The sequence below is a fragment of the Stylophora pistillata genome, chromosome 6 (assembly GCF_964205215.1).
Source record: "Stylophora pistillata chromosome 6, jaStyPist1.2, whole genome shotgun sequence".
Classification (NCBI taxonomy): domain Eukaryota; kingdom Metazoa; phylum Cnidaria; class Anthozoa; order Scleractinia; family Pocilloporidae; genus Stylophora; species Stylophora pistillata.
The window spans coordinates 1,296,865-1,319,144 of NC_142524.1; the positions used below are offsets into that span (position 1 = coordinate 1,296,865).

The following is a 22,280-nucleotide window of genomic DNA, read 5'->3' on the forward strand; positions in this document are numbered from 1 at the left end:
AAATTTTGGTCTTAAAAGTTTACCATTTTGCCACATTTCTCCGAATAAGCTTACAAAAGCTTTAAGATCTCCGGTTACTGGAACAACGCTGTTAAAGTTGTTTATGGCTACCTCCATCGCTCGTTTCCACAGAGCAATACAAAGCTCGCACTGCTCAGACTCTGCTAAAATAAATCCGCGGTATTTGATTTGGTTTCGGAGCTGTGTATTGTTAGTCCCAAGGATTCTCTCGCTAACTATGTGGATAGCATGATCATCACCTTTTAATAGAGAAAGTTTAGTATTCGCAGATGAAATGTTCAAACTCATTTCACGGATGTTTAGTTTAGTCTATTTATATTGACGAAGAAATACAATTTCGTTTTACAGAGCAGGTTTTCAAAGGCGAATCGAGCCAAAAACCGTCTTCCTTTCAGCTTCAATAAACACCCAGAGGCGTTGCGCTATCATTTATGATTTGCATGAATCTTATCATTGCAATCGTGATCATTTTTCTAGGTGCCAATCATGTCTTTTCCGAGAAAGCATGAAATTTGACGAGAGTTATTTTTGTTTCGGGGAGAGGGGGGAGGGGGGAGGGGGAGGAGGGAGAGGGGGAGAAGGAAGAGGGGGGGAAAGGAGAGAGGGGGAGGGGAAGAGGCCGAAGAGGCGTTTTACTTACGTTAGAGAATAAGAAGGAGTTGCGCTAAAAGTGATTTTCGAGTTCCACTCGACTACGATAAAAATGCTTATAGGATAATTTTAAGATAAGATTTACCATTTTCCATCTTCCAGTGCAATCACCTGTATTCTTTTTGCCAAGCATTCCAGCAATTCATCGATTATTCATGTTTATTTTGGTTATTCCATGTGGACATATTTTTGTAAGAATAACTTAGGAATGTGCACATTTCACTTATGACCTCGCTGTAACAATTGCTGCTGTTCTCCAATGAGTGTTATGTTTTTGCTACCCTAGCAAATTATCAATTTTTTTTTTCTATTTCATGGCCACGCTAATTTATTACATCTTTTTTTTGTTATCTATTTCATTCATACCGAGTTGTAATTTATTCCTGTTTTACCTTATGAGGAAAATAAAGGCCATCTATGTATTTTGTTCTTCATCTATTTCAAAGCTTTTCAATAGTAATATAGAACAGAATGATGAGCTTATTTTTCATTTTATTAAGACATACTGACCTATAGTTGTAAAGAAGACCATCTGAATTCCAATCTTAAATAAAAATAGCAGTATTCCTGTGTAAAATGTAGATAAAATAAACTGTTTAATTCATAATTTTTTGTGGATATATATGGTGACGGCCTGTTCCCTTTGCAAAGTATACATAAAATAGGCTATTACAATGCAATTTCATCTCAGACCCTTTTGAATAATGAAAAAATAGATTTAAATGGTCTGTTTTTATTATTACAAATACTATTTTGATCTTGGTGCTGAGTTAAGATCCATGCATTTTCTATTGAAAGTAGGTATAGGATAGTCTATTTTAATCCAAATTTCAATGGCAGTTATTAGCTACAATATCTTATTCGAGATAGAATGAATATATGAAGTTCATATATTTTGAACTGCGGTATTAGATACGTATGATGCACGATCCTCGCAGTAGATAGCGCTATTTATGCAATAGCGAAAATCAGTTCAAAATATATGAACTTCATATATTAATTCTATCTCATTTATCACTTTCACGGGTTTATTACGAATCAACTTAACGGCCTGCCGTTAATTTCCCACACACGAGATTACTGTGTGATGGATGTCCTCCCCTGGGGTGGGATGGGTGGGATATTGGGCGCACTTAATTTGGAGCCTCGCTCTGTTGTGCGAGCCTCACCATACTCTGGTGAAAGTGATTAAATAAAATTACAATAAATATACCTTACTGCAAACACAATTAGACAATTGAGAAATAATAACTCCAAAATTTCAGACATACCATGACGGTCTGATGTTTAGTATGTGCTTCAGGTGCACTGTATATCATAGCACCAGGACCAACTGTCATGGTCTGCTGCACGACATTAGCCGTGCCATAATCCGACACTTTGCCTCGCCATTGGTCAGCTTGCCGCCATAGCAACACATTGGCACTGCTAATGACGAAAGTGCAACGGGCTTCAAAGGAAGTAATTGATCGATATATTGAGGTTATTGGCTGTAAAAAGAAAGAGGAAGCGAAGTGGGCACGCGTTGTGCTTTGCTCGGCTCACTGGAGCAAACAACCTGTAATGGTAGAAGTAGATTTTCCAGATATAAAGTTCACTACACAAGCTCGCCAAAGTGAAACGAAATGGCACTGGAATTGTGCTGCTACATTATGCAAAAACTCATGGACAACAAAGCAAAATGGTGCTAGCACGCTGGAGTACTACAACTTGTCTGATGTAGAAAACGAGAAAACCCTTAAAAATACTTACGGCAAAATTCTTAAAAATAAGGCTATCCCAATCGAAAAGCTTATCTAAAGTTATCTTGATTGTATTAACTCTGGATTAATCGTTTGCTTAAAACTAAGCTCTTATATTTTAAATAACTTTAACTAGTTAACGTTTTAAGATTTTATTTGTAATCAAATTCAGGTCGACTAGCTAGAATCCTAGAAACTCGCACTGTTGCGTGTTACTTTTTATTGGTTCTTTCAGGTAAACTGGAAAAAAGGGGTGATCTGCTCAGAGCATTGTTCAAAAGGATTCAGGTCTTCTCTAGAGGATCTACCTGACAGGTCAACAACTAAGACATATGCTGAATCCCAGGCATCATACATAACACCTTCAAGAAATATTGCCTCTGCCAAAAGATGCTTACATCGCCAGAAATCGAGGATATTTTGCTCCCGCATTCATTGGTCAGCGGATTGGAGTCGGATGAAAACAAAGATAGTGGTTAGGACAAGTTCCATATTAAATATTGAGCGATTTAAGTTCTGTGGACTTTCTTTATGGAGAAAAAAGGAAAAAAAATAGCTTTGAACATATCTCTTGGTAATTTTAAGGCAGAGCGACTCATAGCAATTTGCTGTCTGATGGGGACAATCTGTGCAAAGCTTCAATGTCCATTCAAACTGGCTTTATTTGTAATCGTCTACGGATGTCAGACATTTTGGAAATTGTAGCTTAAACCACTTGCATTAAATAATGGGAAGATCTAGGGAAATCTTACTTGAAAAGGGGTTTTTCTCCCAGTTGAAAACACAGTTTAACGAACGTACTATACAGATCACTTTGATCTGCTTCCTAATTTTGGCGCGAGAAAATAAATTTGTTCAAGGCTTACTTTAGTATGAGAGGGTCTGGATTGAGTTTATTTCCCGTCAAACATTGCTGAATAAGAAAAACAAATATGGCGACAGTTTAAAGGTTTCGCAGAGGGTTTTTCTTTTAACGCTTTCCCTTCTGGTGCGTTCTCAAGGATGGTCTCAGATCACAGACTCCACAGAGCAAAAATAGAAATTTTCAAGCTCTTTTGGAAGTATCTTATTGTCAAGAAATGTTTCTTTTTATGGACGATTTGCTTACTTCGAACTTCCCTTTATTTGATGCGAGTCGGAGCTAGTTGACTTCTAAGAAGTCAACTAGCTCCGACTCGCATTAAATAAGGGAAGTTCGAAGTAAGCAAATCGTCCATAAAAAGTCCATTTGAGGAGCAACCCTCCAAGTTGGAGGGTTGCTCCTCAAATGGACGATCCTTTGCCATGGATTACGCTATATTTGAAACAGACAAGAGGAAATGACAAGCCTCGAATATCGAACATTGCTGACATTACGGGAAGTAAGTAGACAAACAGCTTTTGAATTATTTTTAGAAGTACAGCTTAATCTCTACTTAACTTGTTTCGAGTCGGAGCTAGGGAATACTCTGACTCGTATTTGTTGTATTTTGGATTTTTGTGGAAATCCCATACATTTCCTTACACGATTTCGCCGCCATTAACTCCTCAATACGCACGCGCATCCGGCATTTTGACCCAAATTTCTGGCAATGATCGATGATCGTCATGCAAGAACCATGATCATTGCAAGAACCTAGAAGGAAACTGCAAAAACTTAATCTTAAAGATCCAAAAGATGAATTTATCAGGACAATCTCTAAAGAAAACTCTGAGCTTAAAAGAGAACTTTTAATTTTGAAGGAGAAGATGAAGGAAAAAGAATAAATGGCTAAGATGGTCAATGAACTAGATGACCTTAAAACTGACCAATTGCAGTACAAAAGAAAAAACTCCAGTCATTCCAGTTTCAATTTGAAAGATCTCGTTTTACATAATATTTATGAGCACATTATGAAGAGAGGTCAATGCTTTTATATGACTGGACTAACTGATGCTGAGTTTCATTGTTTGTTTGACTGTATCGAGCCATTTTTAAGCTGTTTGGCATAATCATGCTCCTGTGTGATTTTACAGTGATAAGTATATCTGTATTCAAGATGTTGTTTCAAGCCAGATTCTATTTTGTACTTTGTCAGGCACTTGAAAAAATGATTGGAGATATCAATTTCAAGTTTATCTTGCACCTTGCGACTGACCTACATCTCTTGTAAACAAGTCACAACTGTCAATGTCAGTCACAGACTCAGAAGAATGTATTTTAACTGTTTCGGTTGATCTCTTGTGGTAAATGGCTTTCCTTGCTGATCGAACATTTCGAAAGTACTTCAACCGAATGTGAGATGCTGCTTTTGCCTTGGCTTTTGCCTTGTCAGAGGTGCTGGGGCAGTGCAACTTTTGCAGTTTCTGGGTGCAAGTCAAAGCCAAGAGAAAGTTGTTGTGTTCGGTGAAGTATTTAAGCTGAAGAGGAACTAGAACTGCATGGCAGCAGAGACCACAAGCACCCACAGGTCATTCGCAGAATGCCTTTTTCGGTTTATTTCCCTCAAAAAGTACTGTAACTGTGTGAGTTACGTATGAAGAAAAACTCTTCAAAACGCTGGCTTTTACATATGTTGACAATCCTTCCCCTTGTATAGCTTTAATATGCGTCATTCTTCGAGACTGGAACATCCTGTAAGCCTTTCTTACTGCCCTTTTCTCCCCTGGCGCTTATGCGATTGATATGCATCCATTTCGTCTTGTCCTATCTTGGGAAAGAGTGAAACGTCAAATTTCCATCTTGCTGTAGCTTGAGGAACACTTTCTCTTGGAAGTGACGTCGGAAATTTGAACTCAGTTCTTATCGATCAAAGTTATCCTTTTTTCAATCAAGGCATTGTCCTGTAGTGGGGATAACCATTGAATGAGGGCTTCTTTTGTGCCCGATGTTTTAAGTTGTAGCTTAGCGCAAAATTTGGATAAGCCATCACAATCCAGGGACTTGATATTTTCCTCTTTTGTCTGATCTTTTATAATGTCAAAACTGTAAACTTCTGATGTGGATGCCTTTTCCTTCGCATTAAAAATAGCAAAATCTTGGAGGTCTCTTGCACGATCATTACATTATTATAATCTTGTCAATGAAGTGGCTGAAAGGAAATTTTTCAAACATCAATCCGTTCAACTGTTTCTTATTTATAGTGATTGCTATTAAGTAAACAAAATTATTTCAAAGTACATTTTTGTCTCTATATGATTATCAGGTTTAGATGTTGTAAAGTCATTTTCATGTGAGGTAGTGCTTGTCCAGTGTCCTTATGACATTAATTGTGGTTTTCAGTTTTTTTAATGGTCACCATTTTGGAAAAGTACAAAATATGAAAAAATATACATTTAAGGCACAGGCACTACATAACAAATGAACTCTGTGAGGTTTCAGAGGAGTAAGCGTGAGTAATTCCAAGGTACTTACATAATCTTTCTATTGATGTTATCAATAGCTCACTCATTTATCACAGCACAAGTGATACATTTTCAAAGAATATTTCAAATAATCACTTCTGAAAAGATAGCCAGAATCTATGACATTGTGTTAATATAATCTTGTATCAGGGCAGAGCCTTTTGATCAAAGGTTAAAATTCCTTTGAGCTAGTTTATGTTTTATCACACAAATATCATCCAATTCTTTGGAATCCTGAAGAATGATTTCCTAGGTTACCAAACAATGAACAGTCTAATTATTTTAAATCACCTTAAACAAATGATTTTTGGCTCAACAGGCCAATTTCTTGAACAAAGGAGTTACTCGAAAATACGGTCATACGCACATGCGCAAATTCCCTATATTAGACAAGCTGAACCAATGAAAAGCAAACCAAAATATTCGAGTCACAGGTAGCAGATTCGACTTGCAATAATGTGTCACCTTGGATGGGGAGGAGGCCACCCTTAAATAACTGTAAGGTTGGCTCCCTCTGAATCAATGTGAAAACGTTTGACTTATATTCAAGTTGGTAAAGCTGATACTAATAAGCTTCTTTCAAATTTTCAATCTTTTCAAGTTCATCAATGATGTCTTCCATAGTGGGTCTCTCTTCAGGATCTTCCCGCAGACATCGACGGATGAGAACTCGAAGCATGCTGTCTTTCACCATAGCGACTTGCGCCACACGCTTGTCTGGATCTGGCTGTTCCAGGATGCAAATCTCACAGAGGAGAACACCGAAGCTGTATACATCGACCTTAACACGAACAAATAAAAAATTAGACCTGCAACATTTACATAACAATACCGTCGTTCTCTCTTTTCAACAGAAAATTGTTTGTGGAATAAGCTTTACCTACTTGACAAGAATGAGTGCTCCAAATTAAACTCTACCATCTCTCTTCCACCATAAAACACGCTTCTCATTCTTGAACAGCAGTTTACATTTTTTTTTCTTTTTTTATGTTTTTTTCGTTCAGGCATTCAAATTTTAAAACTTTCCCATGCAAGCATCAAATCAATCTAGAATATTTCTTTACGTGACTCGGGACACAGACTGAACATAGAACTTATCACTTTGATTCCCTCATTCTGTGCTCTGTCAGAGCCGCTCTCTGAAATTTCTAGCATATTAATTGGCTTACCGCGCTTTCTCTATAGCCCAGCGATAAAAGACGAATCGATGAAATCAGGCTGATTTTAAGGGATTGAATCACCATGAACATCTACAAAAATAAAGACAGGAAGGGAACAGAAAATACCTTCGCAGTTTGATGCTCAGTCAATGCTTCAGGTGCACTGTATATCCTAGCACCAGGGCAAGCTGTCATGGTCTGCTGCATGAAATTAGCTGTTCCATAATCTGCCACTTTGCCACGCCATCGGTCAGCTTGTCGCCATAGCAACACATTGGCACTGCTTATATCGCGGTGGATAATGGGGCGTGGTTTCTTTTGATGAAGGTAGTTCAAAGCTCGAGCCACATCCAAAGAAATAACAGACATTTCAATTTTGGAAAGACTTTGCTTTGACAACAATTTTCGTAAACTAGTTTCCATGAGCTCTGTTACAAACAAAGGGCTTTCTTCATCGTTTGTTGCTCCAATGAACTGGAGCAAGCAAGGATGGCGGCATCTTGAAGCAATGTGCATTTCTCGCTCAAATGATTCCGCGGAATAAGGGGAAGATCCGGAGAGTAGATCCTGGTGAATCTGTTTTACGGCGACAGCACAGCCACAATACCTGCCTTCGACAACCCTTCCCCAGGCTCCCCTACCAAGTTCTTTGTCCGTCAGCTGAATTTGATTTCGATGAATAATCCAGTCGGGTGTCTGCTGGCATGAACGTTCCTTCAACTCTTGCTGAGCTACTTCAAGAGATATCTCCAACTCGTTTATTGATATTTCTTTTTCCTCCAGTAGTGTCACCAAGGAAGCAACTTCTCTATCTTTTTTTTGTAGTTCCTCTTGGACGACTGTCAACTCCTGTGACCTCTTTAATAGTTTTCCATCTGCATCTTGTTGCTGCCGTCGGGAATTTTTTAACTGCTCTGTCTTCTCGGTTAGCAGTCTATCATTTTCTCTTCGTTGTCGATTTTCCTGTTGCCATTGCCGTTGGACATGTTTCAAGTGCTCTGCCAAGTGCTTGACTCGTCCTTCACTGACTTCAAGTAGCCCTTGGACATCTCTCAACTGCTTTGTCCTCTCCCATAGTTGCTCATCTCTCTCCCGTAGTTGCCCTTGGACATTTTCCAGCTCCTGTGTCAATGTATTCATTTGTCCTTGGGGTTATAAAATAAAAGGAGGCCCTTAATCCCACAAGCCAAGAAAAAAAAAAGCCACAAAGGTGTCTTTTTCAGCTTTTTTGATCTCACCGAAAAAGGTTCAAATTCAGGAATTCAATCTCCATCCTTCATGTCTTATTTAAAGAGCGTGTCCACAAGAAAACCAGGCAGAACCGTCAGGCTGGGGGCGATAAACCTCAAATCACCGATTCGGCTCTGACTTGGCACAGATGCTAAGTATCATGAGTTAATAAATGTATGAAAATAATAGGTCAAAATAGTTAATTCCTTGTGAGATCTAGGGTTCCCTTGGGAAAACCCCCATTTCCTGTATTTGTTTGCATAATTAATTAGCTAACTTGGCATTGCTGCTGTGACAGACCGTAAATCCATCTGAAAATTCACTCAACTGGAATTTGTTCTATGTCTACCTCTCGCCTAAGTAAAAACGACTTTTTCTGGTTTTGGCAAAGTCCAAAAACAAGGGTATTTTAAGGCCCAATACTTCTAATGACCAACCACTTCTGATCGCCTCTGGTATCGGGGCCCTAAAGCGAATTAGGCACCTGATCCCAGCATCAACCTTACATCTCATATACCAAGCTTTAGTAAAGCCTCACTTTGATTACTGTGACATTGTTTGTGGTAGCTGTGGGAAAACGCTACGAGACAAACTGCAGAAATTACAGAATAGAGCAGCCCGTGTGTTGACATTCTCTAACTATGATGCTGATGCAACTGAGCTACTCGAGTTTTTAGGGTGGAAATATCTTGCACGCCAGTAGGAAATCCGTAAAACCACCATGATGTTTAGATGTCTGCACAGGCTGACTCCAAGGTATCTACATTCAAAGTTTACGTGGCGTGACTCTGCCTCTGACCTCAGGGACTCTGAAAATAAGCTCAATGTTAAATTACCGCGCACTAATTATTACAGAAAGAGCTTTAGCTACAATAGCGCCGCATTATGGAACAGTCTACCACGCGATACAAGGAACACGGAGTCTCTGGGGGTATTTAAACGTAAGATCAATGATATTCTTTAAGTCTAACGCACGGCATTCACGGAAAACAGCTTTAGTGTTTATAGTATGTAGTTTGAAATTTAAATATCTTAGCGTATGTGATACATATTTTTATGGGCTGATGAATTGATCGTGTTTAAATAAAGATTACATTACATTACATCATTATTCTTATATGGGCAGTGAAAGCCATCACTCGACCTCCAAAATCAGTAATAAAATTTTTGGGGCAACTGATTTCATAACCCATGCTGACGTGAAATTTACATCTACCTCCCGCTTTTTAGTCTGTATCATCAAAATTCCGTGAGCCACATCTTAGTTTTATTAACTTAAAATAACTAAGAAATTTCCCAGCGAGTATCGTTTAAACATGAACGAGGAGAGAATCTTTGAATAGCGCAAGTTGAGCCCTTTTTGAGAAGTTTTTTCGCAGCCATATTTGGATTATTCTCGAGGAAACGTAGCTGTTGATGATGAACATCAAGGGCGCATGTAGTCGAACTTTCTGTCAAAAGAAATTTAAGAAGAAACTTGATACCACAAAGATGTCTCTGTGGTGCCTTAGTTCCAACTTTTGGCTTGATATTATTTGTTAGATAAGTAGCCATTATGTCAACAATGTACCAGATACGATTTGCTTCGTTGCCTTCTTGAAATATAAAACGCGGTGAGAGCTCTCGGAAAGATCGATCAATATTATTGGTCTTTTACGGCGTGATACTTTTCGACTTACATGATATGTGTTGGTGGCTAAAAGATAATTTCATGCCCTAAAAGCTGATGTAAATCTGAGGACAATCCGCTATCTTTGATCAGATTGCGCCTGCAAATCTGTTTAGCGGTCAACTTTGACATTCATTTGGCATGTTGTCTTTCTAGTTCACAAAGTTTAAAATGCAACAAAGATTTACGGCTACCAAAATGTTTGACTTCTCATGATTTGTTAAGCTTGAGATAGTTGCTGGTTCACCGAAAAACAAATAAGCCGGTGATATATTGGTCTCCTCTCAGCACAAGGAAAAGGAAAATGGTTAAAAAACTGACACGTATGTAAAAATCACTTACATATTTTATCCGAGGTTTACTGTACACATTTCATATGTAATTTCCTGCTGTGTTATGTCATGTCTGGTCTCGGAGGCATAATATATTCGGGCAGCCTCTTTGCCCCGGCCACATTCTAACTAATTACATGACATACACGCTCGACCGCTGAATAATATTGCCGGCTTGGTAAAGGATGGCTAGCGTTGATCACTTAGACGGAGGAACTAGGAGAACTAGTTACCAACATTGTATGTGTTTGGAAATCAACAATATTTATTTTTAGTAAAGGACAAGGATGCATCAACGTTAAAGTCATCCAATTCAGTTAAAATGATTATGGGATCAGTTTGAAAGAAGATATCTATCAGACTTTAATGCCACAGTGCCAGTCACACTACCACCGTCTTTCTGTGGTCGAATATCCTATCCAAGACTTAAGGTTACTTCCCACCTTCGCGGGTGTCCTAAGGAAAAAATCCGTACGCGCGCTACTTTCATTAAATCCTTGCAAACTACACATCAGAAGAAAGCTCAATAAATGCAAACCACGATAAAGATATAATTTAAGTGAGTTTTCCTGTTAGGAAGTGTCAGGAGTCGGTAAGACGTGAATCGATCGAGGGTTAAAACTGTCTACGCAGTCTTATTCACAACGCACCAATCAACAAAAGTATGTCAGGCTTCTTCGATATTGTGATTGGTTGTTTAGGTATTAACATTTAAAGTTGGAGTTGCTAAAACTATGCGAGTCGTGTTGCGTTAATGGACGCAAACAAAATCTTACATTTTCCTCTTATAAACATTGGCTAAATCCATTCCTGAAAAAACGACTGCAAGGAAGCGATCATCTCTCTTCAAAATCGTTTCTTGGACGTCGAAACAACCTTTCGCCGTAATCTTTCTTGTAGTTACTTGCAATATGTGCCCCTTGTGGTCCTTGTCACCTCAGAGACGTTTGCGGAAACACAAGGATCCGCGAATGCGAAAGGGAGGATTCTAGTTGTCTTTCATATCACTTTATGCCTGGGATGTTTGCAAATACGCGAGATCTTTCTCTCATGTATTCACCTGGCAATGTGCATGGCTGATCCTGACACTCCTACATACAATCTTGAAATGCGTACTGACGTCCTTGGTACACAGTTTTTCTTATCAATTGCTTTGCCAACAGCGCATTTTAAAAATTTTCGGACTTACTTTCGTCTACGCGAAAAAATATAGAATGTTAAAAAATATAGAATGTTTATCTAATGTTCCCTGTAAGATATAGGGGAACCCTATATCTCACAGGGAATTAAATATTTTGACCTATTATTTTCATACATTTGTTAACTCATGATACTTAGCATTTGTGCCAAGTTTGAGCCGAATCGGGGATTTGAGGTTTATCGCCCCCTGCCCGGTTTTCTCGTGGACACGCTCTTAAAAGAAATCCTACTCACATTTAGTTTATTTTTTCAAGGAATCTGGTCTCATCGTACTGATGTTACGTGTTCCTGGTGTGCAGCTTGGAGGTTTACTTTTTGTCATGCCTGTATTTGGTATTTGACTACAATACTTTTTCTTAGAACACTCTTAGTCATAGGTTTCGCCTTGCCTTACTTTCTGAATTTAGCAGACACATATTTCGTTGGAGTTCGCTTTAGTCTGGTTTGTTACTTGATATTTCGCATCACAGTCCATCCGATATTTCTGCTCGTGCGCAATCGATCCAAACGGGTCACGTGACTGAGTATGCCCTAGCTAAAAATGGGGAATATGTTAGGCGCGAAAATACGCAAGGATATTTGTCCGCGGACATTATCTGTTCCGAGATGGGAACAGTTTTCCGGGAGTGAAAAAGCGTAAACTTTGAGGAACAGATATTGTCCAAGGACAAATTTACAAGCATGTTTATCCTTCAAATATCCAGTTTGCGATGTACGGGAGAATTGATTACGAATTAACAGCTTACTTTTTACTGCGTGGGATGTGTGACCACGCAGGGCTAACAACACGAAGGGCCTAAGCTCGAAACGTCAGCTTTAGAGACTTTGACCGGCAGTAAGCCCCTGGGTTTAATAAATACTCTTTCTTGCCTACAATCATTTGCCATATCAAAATTGTTTCATACGCACATCCTCGTACCTGATGTTTCCGTCTTTGAAGTCTCCTTATTTGTTCCAGGTATAATTCTATCCCCTCTTCCCTTACCAGGTTCACTTTGGCTAATTTCATCCTTTGTGAAAAGAAAAGACGTACCACTTACAATAAATACACGCTGGGAGACATCCCGATTTCAATTTATCACGCTGAAAATGATTTATTTTACCTACCAAGTAGTGGTAATTTGGAAGTGGTTGTGTGACAAGCATTTTTGTCAAGCAGGATTCCTTGGTAGCTAAAGCCCCCCTGACGCACAAGACACTATGAAAATTGCAAGCCTTCTCTGCGCCGAGCCTGCCTAACAGGCCACTTTCATACACGCCTTTGGAGGCTATCACAGCATTGTTTCGAATCATTTTTGTATAGAAGAAAATATTGGGTAAGACATGTGCCACTTTTGCGAACTGGTATTATGCACTAACGAATGACGCTATGGACTACTTGTTGATTTTGCGACATTGGCTACTGTGTTGTTTTAAGTTAAAAAAAAAAAACAAAGCAGAAACAAAATATCATTAGATTAAGTTATTAGAACATGGTAACACAAGAAAAATCTCTTACAGCTTTGGTATCTACTTTCTTGACATGCGATCCTCTTCTTAACATCTCGCGGGCTTCTTCAGTCTCACAGCAAACCATTGCTGTTTTACCATTGTTGTTTGCAAGGTTAGTATCTGCACCGAAATCTAGCAACAGCTCCAGCATTTCTTTCAAAGTGTCGCCTTGTTCAGGCCCTGGTTTAAAAGTCACAGCTAAATGGAGAGGAGTGTTTCCTACGGTATTCGCTGCATTTACATCACACCCTGCATGTAAAATAAGCTTCATGGCCTCTATACAAGGAAACTTGCACGCCCTTTGTACTTCGTCCTCGAGAACTGGAGTTTTATGCCATACAGCCAAGTGGGAAAGTGTATTTCCCTCCTGGTTGCGAGGATTTGAATTCAGAAATCTTTGAAGAAAGCCAAACATATTGCCATTTTTCACTTCCAGGGGGGCTTGCACTTTGCTGTATATCACCAAGAGATATAGAGCATTCAAGAGCAATGTTTCTTGTGTCTTATTGTTTTGATCCTCTTCCAGCTTTCCAGGCACCACCTTTTTGGAAAGTTTCCTGCTTCCATCGACTACTTTTTCAAAAATGTTCTCAATATGTCGTGGACTCAAATCGTGGCCGTTATTTACTATTTTTGCAAATAAAGCTGTGAGGAGTTTAAGTTCCTCTGTGTTTTGAACATCGCAGTTCATGGCTATTTCCATGGCTCTTGTCCACAAAGGAATGCACAGCTCGTAATTCTTAGAACCTGCTAACTGAGCTCCCCGGTATCTGATTTCGTACGGCAGCACTGTATTATCAGTTCCCAGAATTCTCTCTCTGATTATGAGTCCCTCCATGTGGATAGCATGATTATAACCTTCTAACTGGGAAAGTTCCTCAAGAGTCTGACTCTCTCTGCTATTTTGATAAGCTTCCACTGGTTCCATTTGCTTTTTACGTAATAGACATGTCGGGTCCGCATACCTCTCCTCCATTCCACACTTCATATAAGTAAATGCTTTATCAATGTCATAAGCATCAGGATCATTGGCAATAGTGGCACCAAGAAGTTCAAGAGCATCAATTCTTTGTTCCTTTGTACATTCTGGTCTATTAATTAAATACTCCACCATTTCAATGTTACAATTATTACTGGCTTCAAGGAGAGGTGTTAAACATATAAGGTTTCGTTCTTGTTTCGCTCCAAAGGCAAGTAGCTCACCAACTATCTGAACGTGTCCTTTTCTCGCAGCAAAGTGAAGACATGTGTCTCCATTGTTGTCTTGTACATGTACATCTGCACCATGTTCGACGAGGTATGAAGCAACATCCATATGGCCATTGTAACATGCTATCATCAGAGGGGTACTATTGTTAATAGTGCGTGATTTCACATTGGCTCCGTTCTCACACAAAAAACTCACAATATCAAGCCGTCCAAAGAAGGCAGCAACCCTCAAGGGAGTTGAACCTATCGATGTTCTGCTGTCGACCTCGGCGTTTCGTTCGATCAAAAGTTTCACAACATCAAGATGACCTTTAGCAGCCGCAACCCACAAAGCTGTACATCCCTCTATAATTTCTTCATTAATCTTAATCGTTCCATGAGCCTCGATGTCTGCTTCATAACATAAAAGATCCCTCACAATATCCAGCATTCCATCACGAGCAGCGATGATGAGAGCAGTGAGAAGATCGTCGCCATCTTTGATCTTTGTTTCCAGACGGGTTTTTCTGGATTCGGCGTTCATCTCCATGAGCGACTCAAGGAGATCAGACGCGTCGTCACGACAAGTTTGATAAGCGTTAGTTACTACACCTCCAACTGACTCTTTATTGCCCATTTCAAATAACACACTTGCAAAACCTCTTAATTCTGCTTCGCTCAACTGGAATGAATGAGTCGCCAGTAATCGGATCCTTGCGTCTACACAAATACTTCTGGGATCGCCACGGGGCAAACATTACGGCCCGCTAGAAAGAAATGTATGGCGAAAGGCAGTTTGGATGTTAGAAAAAAACGATTTTTGAGAGAAATCAATGCTTTTTCGCCACAGTTTTATCATATAATTCGTGCACGACCTTGGCAATCATTGAGACTACACATAAGCAAACATACGCCTTACTACGAAAGCTAACAGTGTGATGATTAACCTCCTGTCATTCAACCATCAAACTGAATGATAATCATTTACCAAATGTGTCTGTGTTTTGACTGGGAGGTTAAAATGATACTGATCTGTCTATCCACATTGCTATACATTCCACGTAGTACGCGATACACAACCGTTATCTCAAGCCCATAGTTCCGTCCATTTACACCGTCATAAGTTGATTTTCTAGGCTTTAAATTAAGACACAGTCAGGCCATGGTTTAAAAGTCACAGCTAAATGGAGACGAGTGTTTCTTGCGGCGAACTCACTTCAAAGTTTAAGCGCAGGAAAGCTTGCACAAACCATGCACATCAGCGTCTTCATGAGCTGGAGTTTTATGCCACACAGCCAAGTGCAGAAGTGCATTTCCGTCACAGGTGCGATGGTCTAAACGCAGAAGCCTACCTACAAAGTTCGTTACGTTGGCATTTTGAACTTCAAGTTTACCGTATATGACCAAAAGATATAGACCATAGTAACGCAATTTTCTTGCAATTTCCCAGGTTTAAAATCAGTCTCCGTCAGTTTTCATTTGCATCGACTAGTTTTTCAAACACGTCTTCTATAAATTTTGGTCTTAAAAGTTTACCATTTTGCCACATTTCTCCGAATAAGCTTACAAAAGCTTTAAGATCTCCGGTTACTGGAACAACGCTGTTAAAGTTGTTTATGGCTACCTCCATCGCTCGTTTCCACAGAGCAATACAAAGTTCGGACTGCTCAGACTCTGCTAAAATAAATCCGCGGTATTTGATTTGGTTTCGGAGCTGTGTATTGTCAGTTCTAAGGATTCTCTCGCTAACTATGTGGATAGCATGATCATCACCTTTTAATAGAGAAAGTACCTCAAGAGTTTGAAAACAACATTGAAATTTTTATCAGATCATAACCTTGCTAAAGGAAACTTTTCCGATCTTCGTATTCGCAGATGAAATGTTCAAACTCATTTCACGGATGTTTAGTTTAATCTATTTATATTGACGAAGAAATACAATTTCGTTATTACAGAGCAGGTTTTCAAAGGCGAATCGAGCCAAAAATCGTCTTCCTTTCAGCTTCAATAAACACCCAGAGGCGTTACGCTAACACTTGTGATTTGCATGAATCTTATCATTGCAATCGTGATCATTTTTCTAGGTGCCAATCATATGTCTTTTCCGCGAAAGCACCAAGTTTGGCGAGAGTTATTTTTGTTTCGGGGAGAGAGGGGAGAGGAGGGAAAGGGGAGAGGGGGAGGGGAGGGGGGAGAGGCCGAAGAGGTGGTTTACTTACGTTAGAGAATAAGAAGGAGTTGCACTAAAAGTGATTTTCGATTTCCACTCGACTACGATAAAAATGCTTACAGGATTTTAAAGTACGATTTACCACTTTCCATCTTCCAGTGCAATCACCTGTATTTTTTTTGCAAAGCATTCCAGCAATTCATCGATTATCCATGTTCATTTTGGTTAACCCATTCCAAGAGGACATATTTTTGTAACAATAAGTTAGGAATATGCACATTTCACTTATGACCTAGCTGTAACAATTGCTGCTGATCTCCAATGAGTGTTATGCTTTTGCTACCCAAGCAAAATTATCAAATTTTTTTCTATTTCATAGCTACACTAATGTATTACATCTATTTTCTATATATTTCATTCATATCGAGTTGTAATTTATTCCTTTTTGCCTTATAAGGAAAATAAAGGCCATCTATGTATTTTGTTCTTCATCTATTTCAAAGCTTTTCATTAGTAATATCAGAACAGAATGATTAGCTTATTTTTTATTTTATTAAGACATACTGACATATAGTTGTAAAGAAGACCATCTGAATTCCGATCTTAAATCAAAATAGCAGTATTCCTATGTGAAATGTTGATAAAATAAACTGTTTAATTCATAATTTTTTGTGGATATTAATGATGATGGCCTATTCCCTTTGCAAATTATACATAAAATAGGCTATTACAATGCAATTTTATCTCAGACCCTTTTGAATAATGGAAAAAATAAATTTAAATGGTCTGTCATTTTAGACTCCTGCCAATCATAACTGCTGTTAAATTGAATGTTCTGAGTAACCGATCATTCCATCATAATAAATTTTCCTAACCATACATACATGCACAGATATACTGGCTATCATTCTAAGACAAGTTTGACAAGAACTGTACATCATGCGTCTTTCGAATGCCTCTCAATCTCGTGCAGTTTTCTTTTGGCGTTCCGTTCTAGCTCTTCGTCTTCGTGTAATCGCGCGTGTCCCTCGATCTCACACATCTGTCCATGTGAGCTTCTCCTTTGTTTTTCTTTTCCCTAGAGCAGACTGACATCTTCAAACTCTTTCTTTGGCAGCTGGGTCATCTCCTGATTCATTTCCCCCAGTTTCTCAAGTTTTTCTTCCACTTGATCTGTTAATGGTCTCTGCAAATCCACGTTTCCTTCTCTTCTCGCCCGCATTTTTCCGGTTGCTATGTCGAAGTAAAGTTCATCTAGTTCTTGTTCTTCCAAGTCAGCGGATTGGCTTTCCTTGTCATGGGATAAATTTAGTTCACCTAGTAATAAAAAGTAAATGTAAAAATCTAGAGGAGCAAGGAGGTACTATATTAGCGTTGCTTCTGAAGCGACAACCAAACGACTCCTAAACGAAATACTGAAAGCTAAGGACACTTAACAACAAACAGTGGCCGGGAAACAGTTGTCAGTAACTCAAGTCTAAACAATTCAGTGTTACGGGAGGATTTTGGAAGAGATCAACTTCCACCACGACCACTCAAGAAGAACTTAATTAAGCACCCAAGAAAATCTATAACATAAACAAGGTAAAGCGCGCGCTCTGATTGTCAATTCAGTGTCTACCATTTGGCCACAGGTGTACGCTACTGACGTAAGCAAATGCAAAGACTAGTTTCCGCGCGCCTGTTTTAACTAGCCATGTAAGATTTGTTAAACAAAGGGGAAGTCTTTTGCTGTAATGCATCGATGTTATGTTCTAAAACAAATGGTAAACACCACAGCGTACACCATTGAGTTATGCCTGCACTTGAGAGGTTTGCTGAGCACTCAAGAAGCTCTAGTTGTTCTCGGCTATCGCTTCGCGCAACTCTTATCCTTCTTTCGTGCTTAGCAACCTCCCAAGTGCATCCATAACTTGATAGTGTTCGTTGTGGTGTTTATCAGTTTTTAAGAGTATTGTAATTATTGATTAGCCTTGATTCCCATTCGATTAACGTGAGGTTGAGATTGATATTGTTCATCTGTTCATGCGATATCTTCGCATTTCTAATTAAATGTGAAAGAGAAGGTTGAAAGAACTGATCTGTTATATTTTGTAAACGTGTTTGGCCTTTGGTCATTCTGGGCGAGTTGTTCAAAGATGGGTAAAATAACTCAGGGTTAGAGTGAAATTAGATTTCAGATCCGAAAGCTTTAAAATAGAATTCAGTTTAATTCCACCTGTGTACAGCTGAATGAGCCAAAAAGAGTTGGGAAAATTATCCCAAAATGGCTTTTGAAACCTGGCTTAAAATTTAACCTTGGGTTAGCACTAATCGGCCCTCGAACAACTGGGCCCTGGATTTTCAAATTTTAAAAATATGCCTGCATGTGCTCCTTGATTGGGTCTACAGGGCCGATGGGTCTTAATTGTACCTTTTAAAAAATTAAAAATATCATGCATGTGCTCCTTGATTGGGTCTACAGGGCCGATGGGTCTTAATTGTACCTTTTCGTCAGCCATCACATCACGATGAGGATCAACATGTTCATTGATAGGTAAAGTTGGTGAAGAGGCCATCACATACTGGCTCCATATCAGTTTAACTATGAAATTTCTACACAGATTTACCTCCAATTAACTCACGGAAAGTTTCTTTTTGAGATTTCTCGTCAAAGTGTAATTTCTGTGTTTCGTTTTCTCCAGGAACAACCACTGCACTCCCCACACCAGTTTTGCGACCAGTTTTTTCATCCTAAGTAAGAACAAAAAATGATTTGACAAAAAAGATAAGAATCATTATTACTACAGTATCTATATCAATGACAATGGTAATGACCACAACAATGACAAAGACAGTGACAGTTTCAATGAAGATGGCACAAGCAATGAAAATGATGAATTCTTATTATACCATATATAGTCTGAGATAATGCAACTTTTTCAGTATTTGCCTTACTGTTTCACCGCTGAAAGCAGGAAGGAATGTTAATCCATAAAATAAATTTCATTCAATCAAATGCTGACATTATCTTTTAGGACAAAAAAACTCTTATGAATTAAGACTTTCTTACATTTCTGGTAGAGACGTTCACAGCAAGCAATTCTTCTCTCTCTGACAGGATCCTTTGAGCCTCCCATGTCTCACAACAGTCCAGCGGTGATAGGCCCTTGCTGTTTACAAGTTTAGTATCTGTACCGAAAACTAGCAACAACTCCAGCATTTCTTTCAAAATTTCGCCTTGTTCACACCCTGGTTTAAAAGTCACAGCTAAATGAAGAGGGGTTTTACCAGCAAAGTTCACGCCATTTACATCACACCCAGCATGTAAAATTAACTTCATGGTTTTAACGCAGGGAAGCTTGTACACAATTCCTATAGTTTTTTTTAAAACTGGCGTTTCGTGCCATGTCGCTAAATGCAATAATGTATTTCCCTCACGGTCACGAATGTCTAGACGCAGAATTCTTTGAACAATGTTGGTTATTTCTACCGTTTCGCTGCTCTCTAAAACGTGAACATTGGTGTATAATTTAAGAAGATCAAGAGTACAGTAAAGCAATTCGTCTTTTTCCTTATCTTTGTGCTCAGATTTAAGTTTCCCGGACTCCAAAGTTTGTGTCAGTTTTTCTAATACTTCCTTCATGTATTTTCGATTTGAGTAACGCTGATCCCTGGCCATCATTGTAAATAACCATACTAACATTTTGAGCTCATATGCTGTGGGCTCACCACAGTTCATGGCTATTTCCATCGCTCGTATATATAAACCAATACAACGTTCGTATTGCTTGGAGTCAGCCAGAAAACTTCCATAAGTTCTGATATCGTTCACAAGTGCTGCAAAGTCAGTTCAAAAGGATTCTCTCTTTGATTAGGAGTCCCTCGATGTGAATAGCATGACCATCATCTTTTACGAGAGAAAGTTCCTCCAGAGTTTGACTCTCTTCTCTATTTTCATAAGCTTCCATAAGCTCCATTCTCTTCTTAAGCAATGGACGTGACAGGTCTTTGTACCTTTCCTCCATCCCACTTTTCATGAAACTAAATGCGCTTTCGGTGTCAAAGGAGATAGGATCATTAGCAATAGAAGCACCGAGAAGTTCAAGAGCGTCAATTCTTTGTTCCTTTGTACATTCGGGTCGGTTGATGAAATACTCCACCATTTCGTGTTTTCCTTCGTTGCTGGCTACAAGAAGAGGGGTCAAACGTTTATGATTTTGATCCTCTTTTACTCCAAGAGAGAGAAGCCTACTGACAACTGCAATGTGACCCTTTTCTGCAGCATAGTGAAGACATGTGTCCCCATTGTTGTCTTTCAAATGGTGATTTGCGCCATGTAAGATAAGATAGGAAGCAACATCCATGTGACCTTTGTAACATGCTATCATTAAGGGAGTACTTTCCAATTCATCTCTGCAATTTACATCAGCTCCGTTCTCAACTAAATAACTCACAATATCAAGACGTCCATCGTACGCAGCAGCTCTCAAAGGAGTCGAATTTGTCGCATTTCTGCCATTAACCTCCGCATTCTGATCGAGTAACAGTTTCACAACATCTAGATGACCGGTAGCAGCAGCGACCCACAAAGGAGAGCAATCTTCGACGGCTTCGTCAGTGTTGGCTTTCACAGTGCCTCGAGCTTCGATGTCCGCTTGGAAACTTAAAAGAATCTTTACACAGTCCAGGTTTCCATTTCGAGAAGCAATTATGAGAGGAGCTGCACTCTCGTCACCATCTTTGGTCTTCGTAACCAGAGCGGTTTTCCTTTCTTCTGTGTCCAGCCGCTTTAAAAGATAAGTCAGATCAGAGGAACCGTCACGAGCAGCTTCATAAACTCTTCGTATTGTGCATTGTTTGTTACCCATTTTTCGCTACACCGAAGCGGGAATTTCCGTCTCCTCCAAGGTTTCCATGAAAGAAAGTACAACGTCTCTTAGTTTAGCCTTTGTAAACACAACCGTCACATTAGGTATACACTAATTAGATCAGTAGACGGAAGCCGATGTTTCATTCCTTTCATTTTGGAAAAAAAGCAGTTATTGCCTCATCCGAGTAAAGGACCTTGAATAAGAATATTTTCGTAAATGTTTTAGTCTCAGTAACAACGAACACCCTATGGCGTGACAATGTTTTTCTTATATGAATGATCACACACGAATTTTGCAATGCTATATCTCCACAAGTTGTCAATCATTCATCCTTTTTGGAAAAACAGGAAGTCCGAAGCGTATCTTTTGTTTCGGGGAGGGGAGGACGAGACTCAGAGATAAGTTGAAAGATATTCTACTTCGGTGGACTTTTATCTTGATCATGCTGCAAACAGTCTTTGAAGTTTCTTCTTCTTAACAATTTCGACCGTGGAATATTACTAATGGGGATGATTATTAAGCCATCACTGTCTTTGCTATTTATAGATGATTTATTTGATTCATATGTACGCAGTAGCATAACATATGATCCTAATGCTGACATTGCATGTTAATCAAACAGTAGCCTCAGGTATTTTTATAACTTTTAACAACGCTCGAAAGGTAAGAATCAATCCCAGTCAAAACACAGAACCATTATCTACATCATTCACCCTTATGGTTAAATAACAGGATGTTATTATCAGCAATTGAAGCATCTAGAATTGTCTCTCTCCTTTTAATTATGTTGTTCCTTGGTCTTTTATTTTATTTTTTATTATTATTATTATTATTTTTTTTTTTTTTTGCTGTAGTCAAGCGCGCGCTATTGACATTTTTCGCGTTTTTAATATTCAAATGTAATAAGCCCTGACACGTGATTTGTAACGTACCTTAATATAAATTCAAATGTACAACCGTTAAATGCTCATTTGCAACTGAAGATGAAATGAGAATGTCGCAACATGTCTTGTAAATTTAAACTCAAAGTTGTCGTTTCTTTTTTGACAAGTTGATTATCATTTTCTCAATCCCGCATAAAATATTATTGTGTGATCACCACGCTACAATTTATACCTCATGCCAGTGTGACTGCATATTGTACTAAGTTTACACTAAATATGTAGAATGTACTTCATGGGAAAAAAAAACTGCTAATCCGTCATATCAC

The 22,280-nt window shown here is 38.9% G+C and overlaps 1 protein-coding gene and 1 pseudogene across 3 annotated transcripts in view; both read right to left on the minus strand.

The window, feature by feature from the left end:
- LOC111347261 (protein fem-1 homolog B-like) overlaps positions 1–15,636 on the minus strand; it is a 79,702-nt gene extending 64,066 nt beyond the window's left edge. Inside the window, exons 1-4 of one of the 2 annotated variants that reach the window (XM_088762427.1) lie at positions 12,867–15,636; positions 12,288–12,378; positions 7,064–8,082; positions 5,400–6,558 (exon numbers count right to left, since the gene is read on the minus strand). In XM_088762427.1, the coding sequence (XP_088618553.1) occupies positions 6,343–6,558; positions 7,064–8,082; positions 12,288–12,378; positions 12,867–14,684 (3,144 nt within the window). In that variant the 5' untranslated portion in view covers positions 14,685–15,636 and the 3' untranslated portion in view covers positions 5,400–6,342. Of the gene's footprint in view, positions 1–5,399; positions 6,559–7,063; positions 8,083–12,287; positions 12,379–12,866 lie in introns of those variants that run through there. The other variant, XM_088762424.1, reaches the window with a different exon arrangement.
- A 1,116-nt stretch (positions 15,637–16,752) lies between these two features.
- On the minus strand, positions 16,753–22,268 carry LOC148727660 (protein fem-1 homolog B-like; annotated as a pseudogene). The gene is made up of 3 exons (XR_016002214.1): positions 19,270–22,268; positions 18,827–18,950; positions 16,753–17,534 (listed from the first exon to the last, which is right to left on the minus strand). The product of XR_016002214.1 is annotated as a protein fem-1 homolog B-like (transcript).
- Positions 22,269–22,280: the final 12 nt, after the last annotated feature.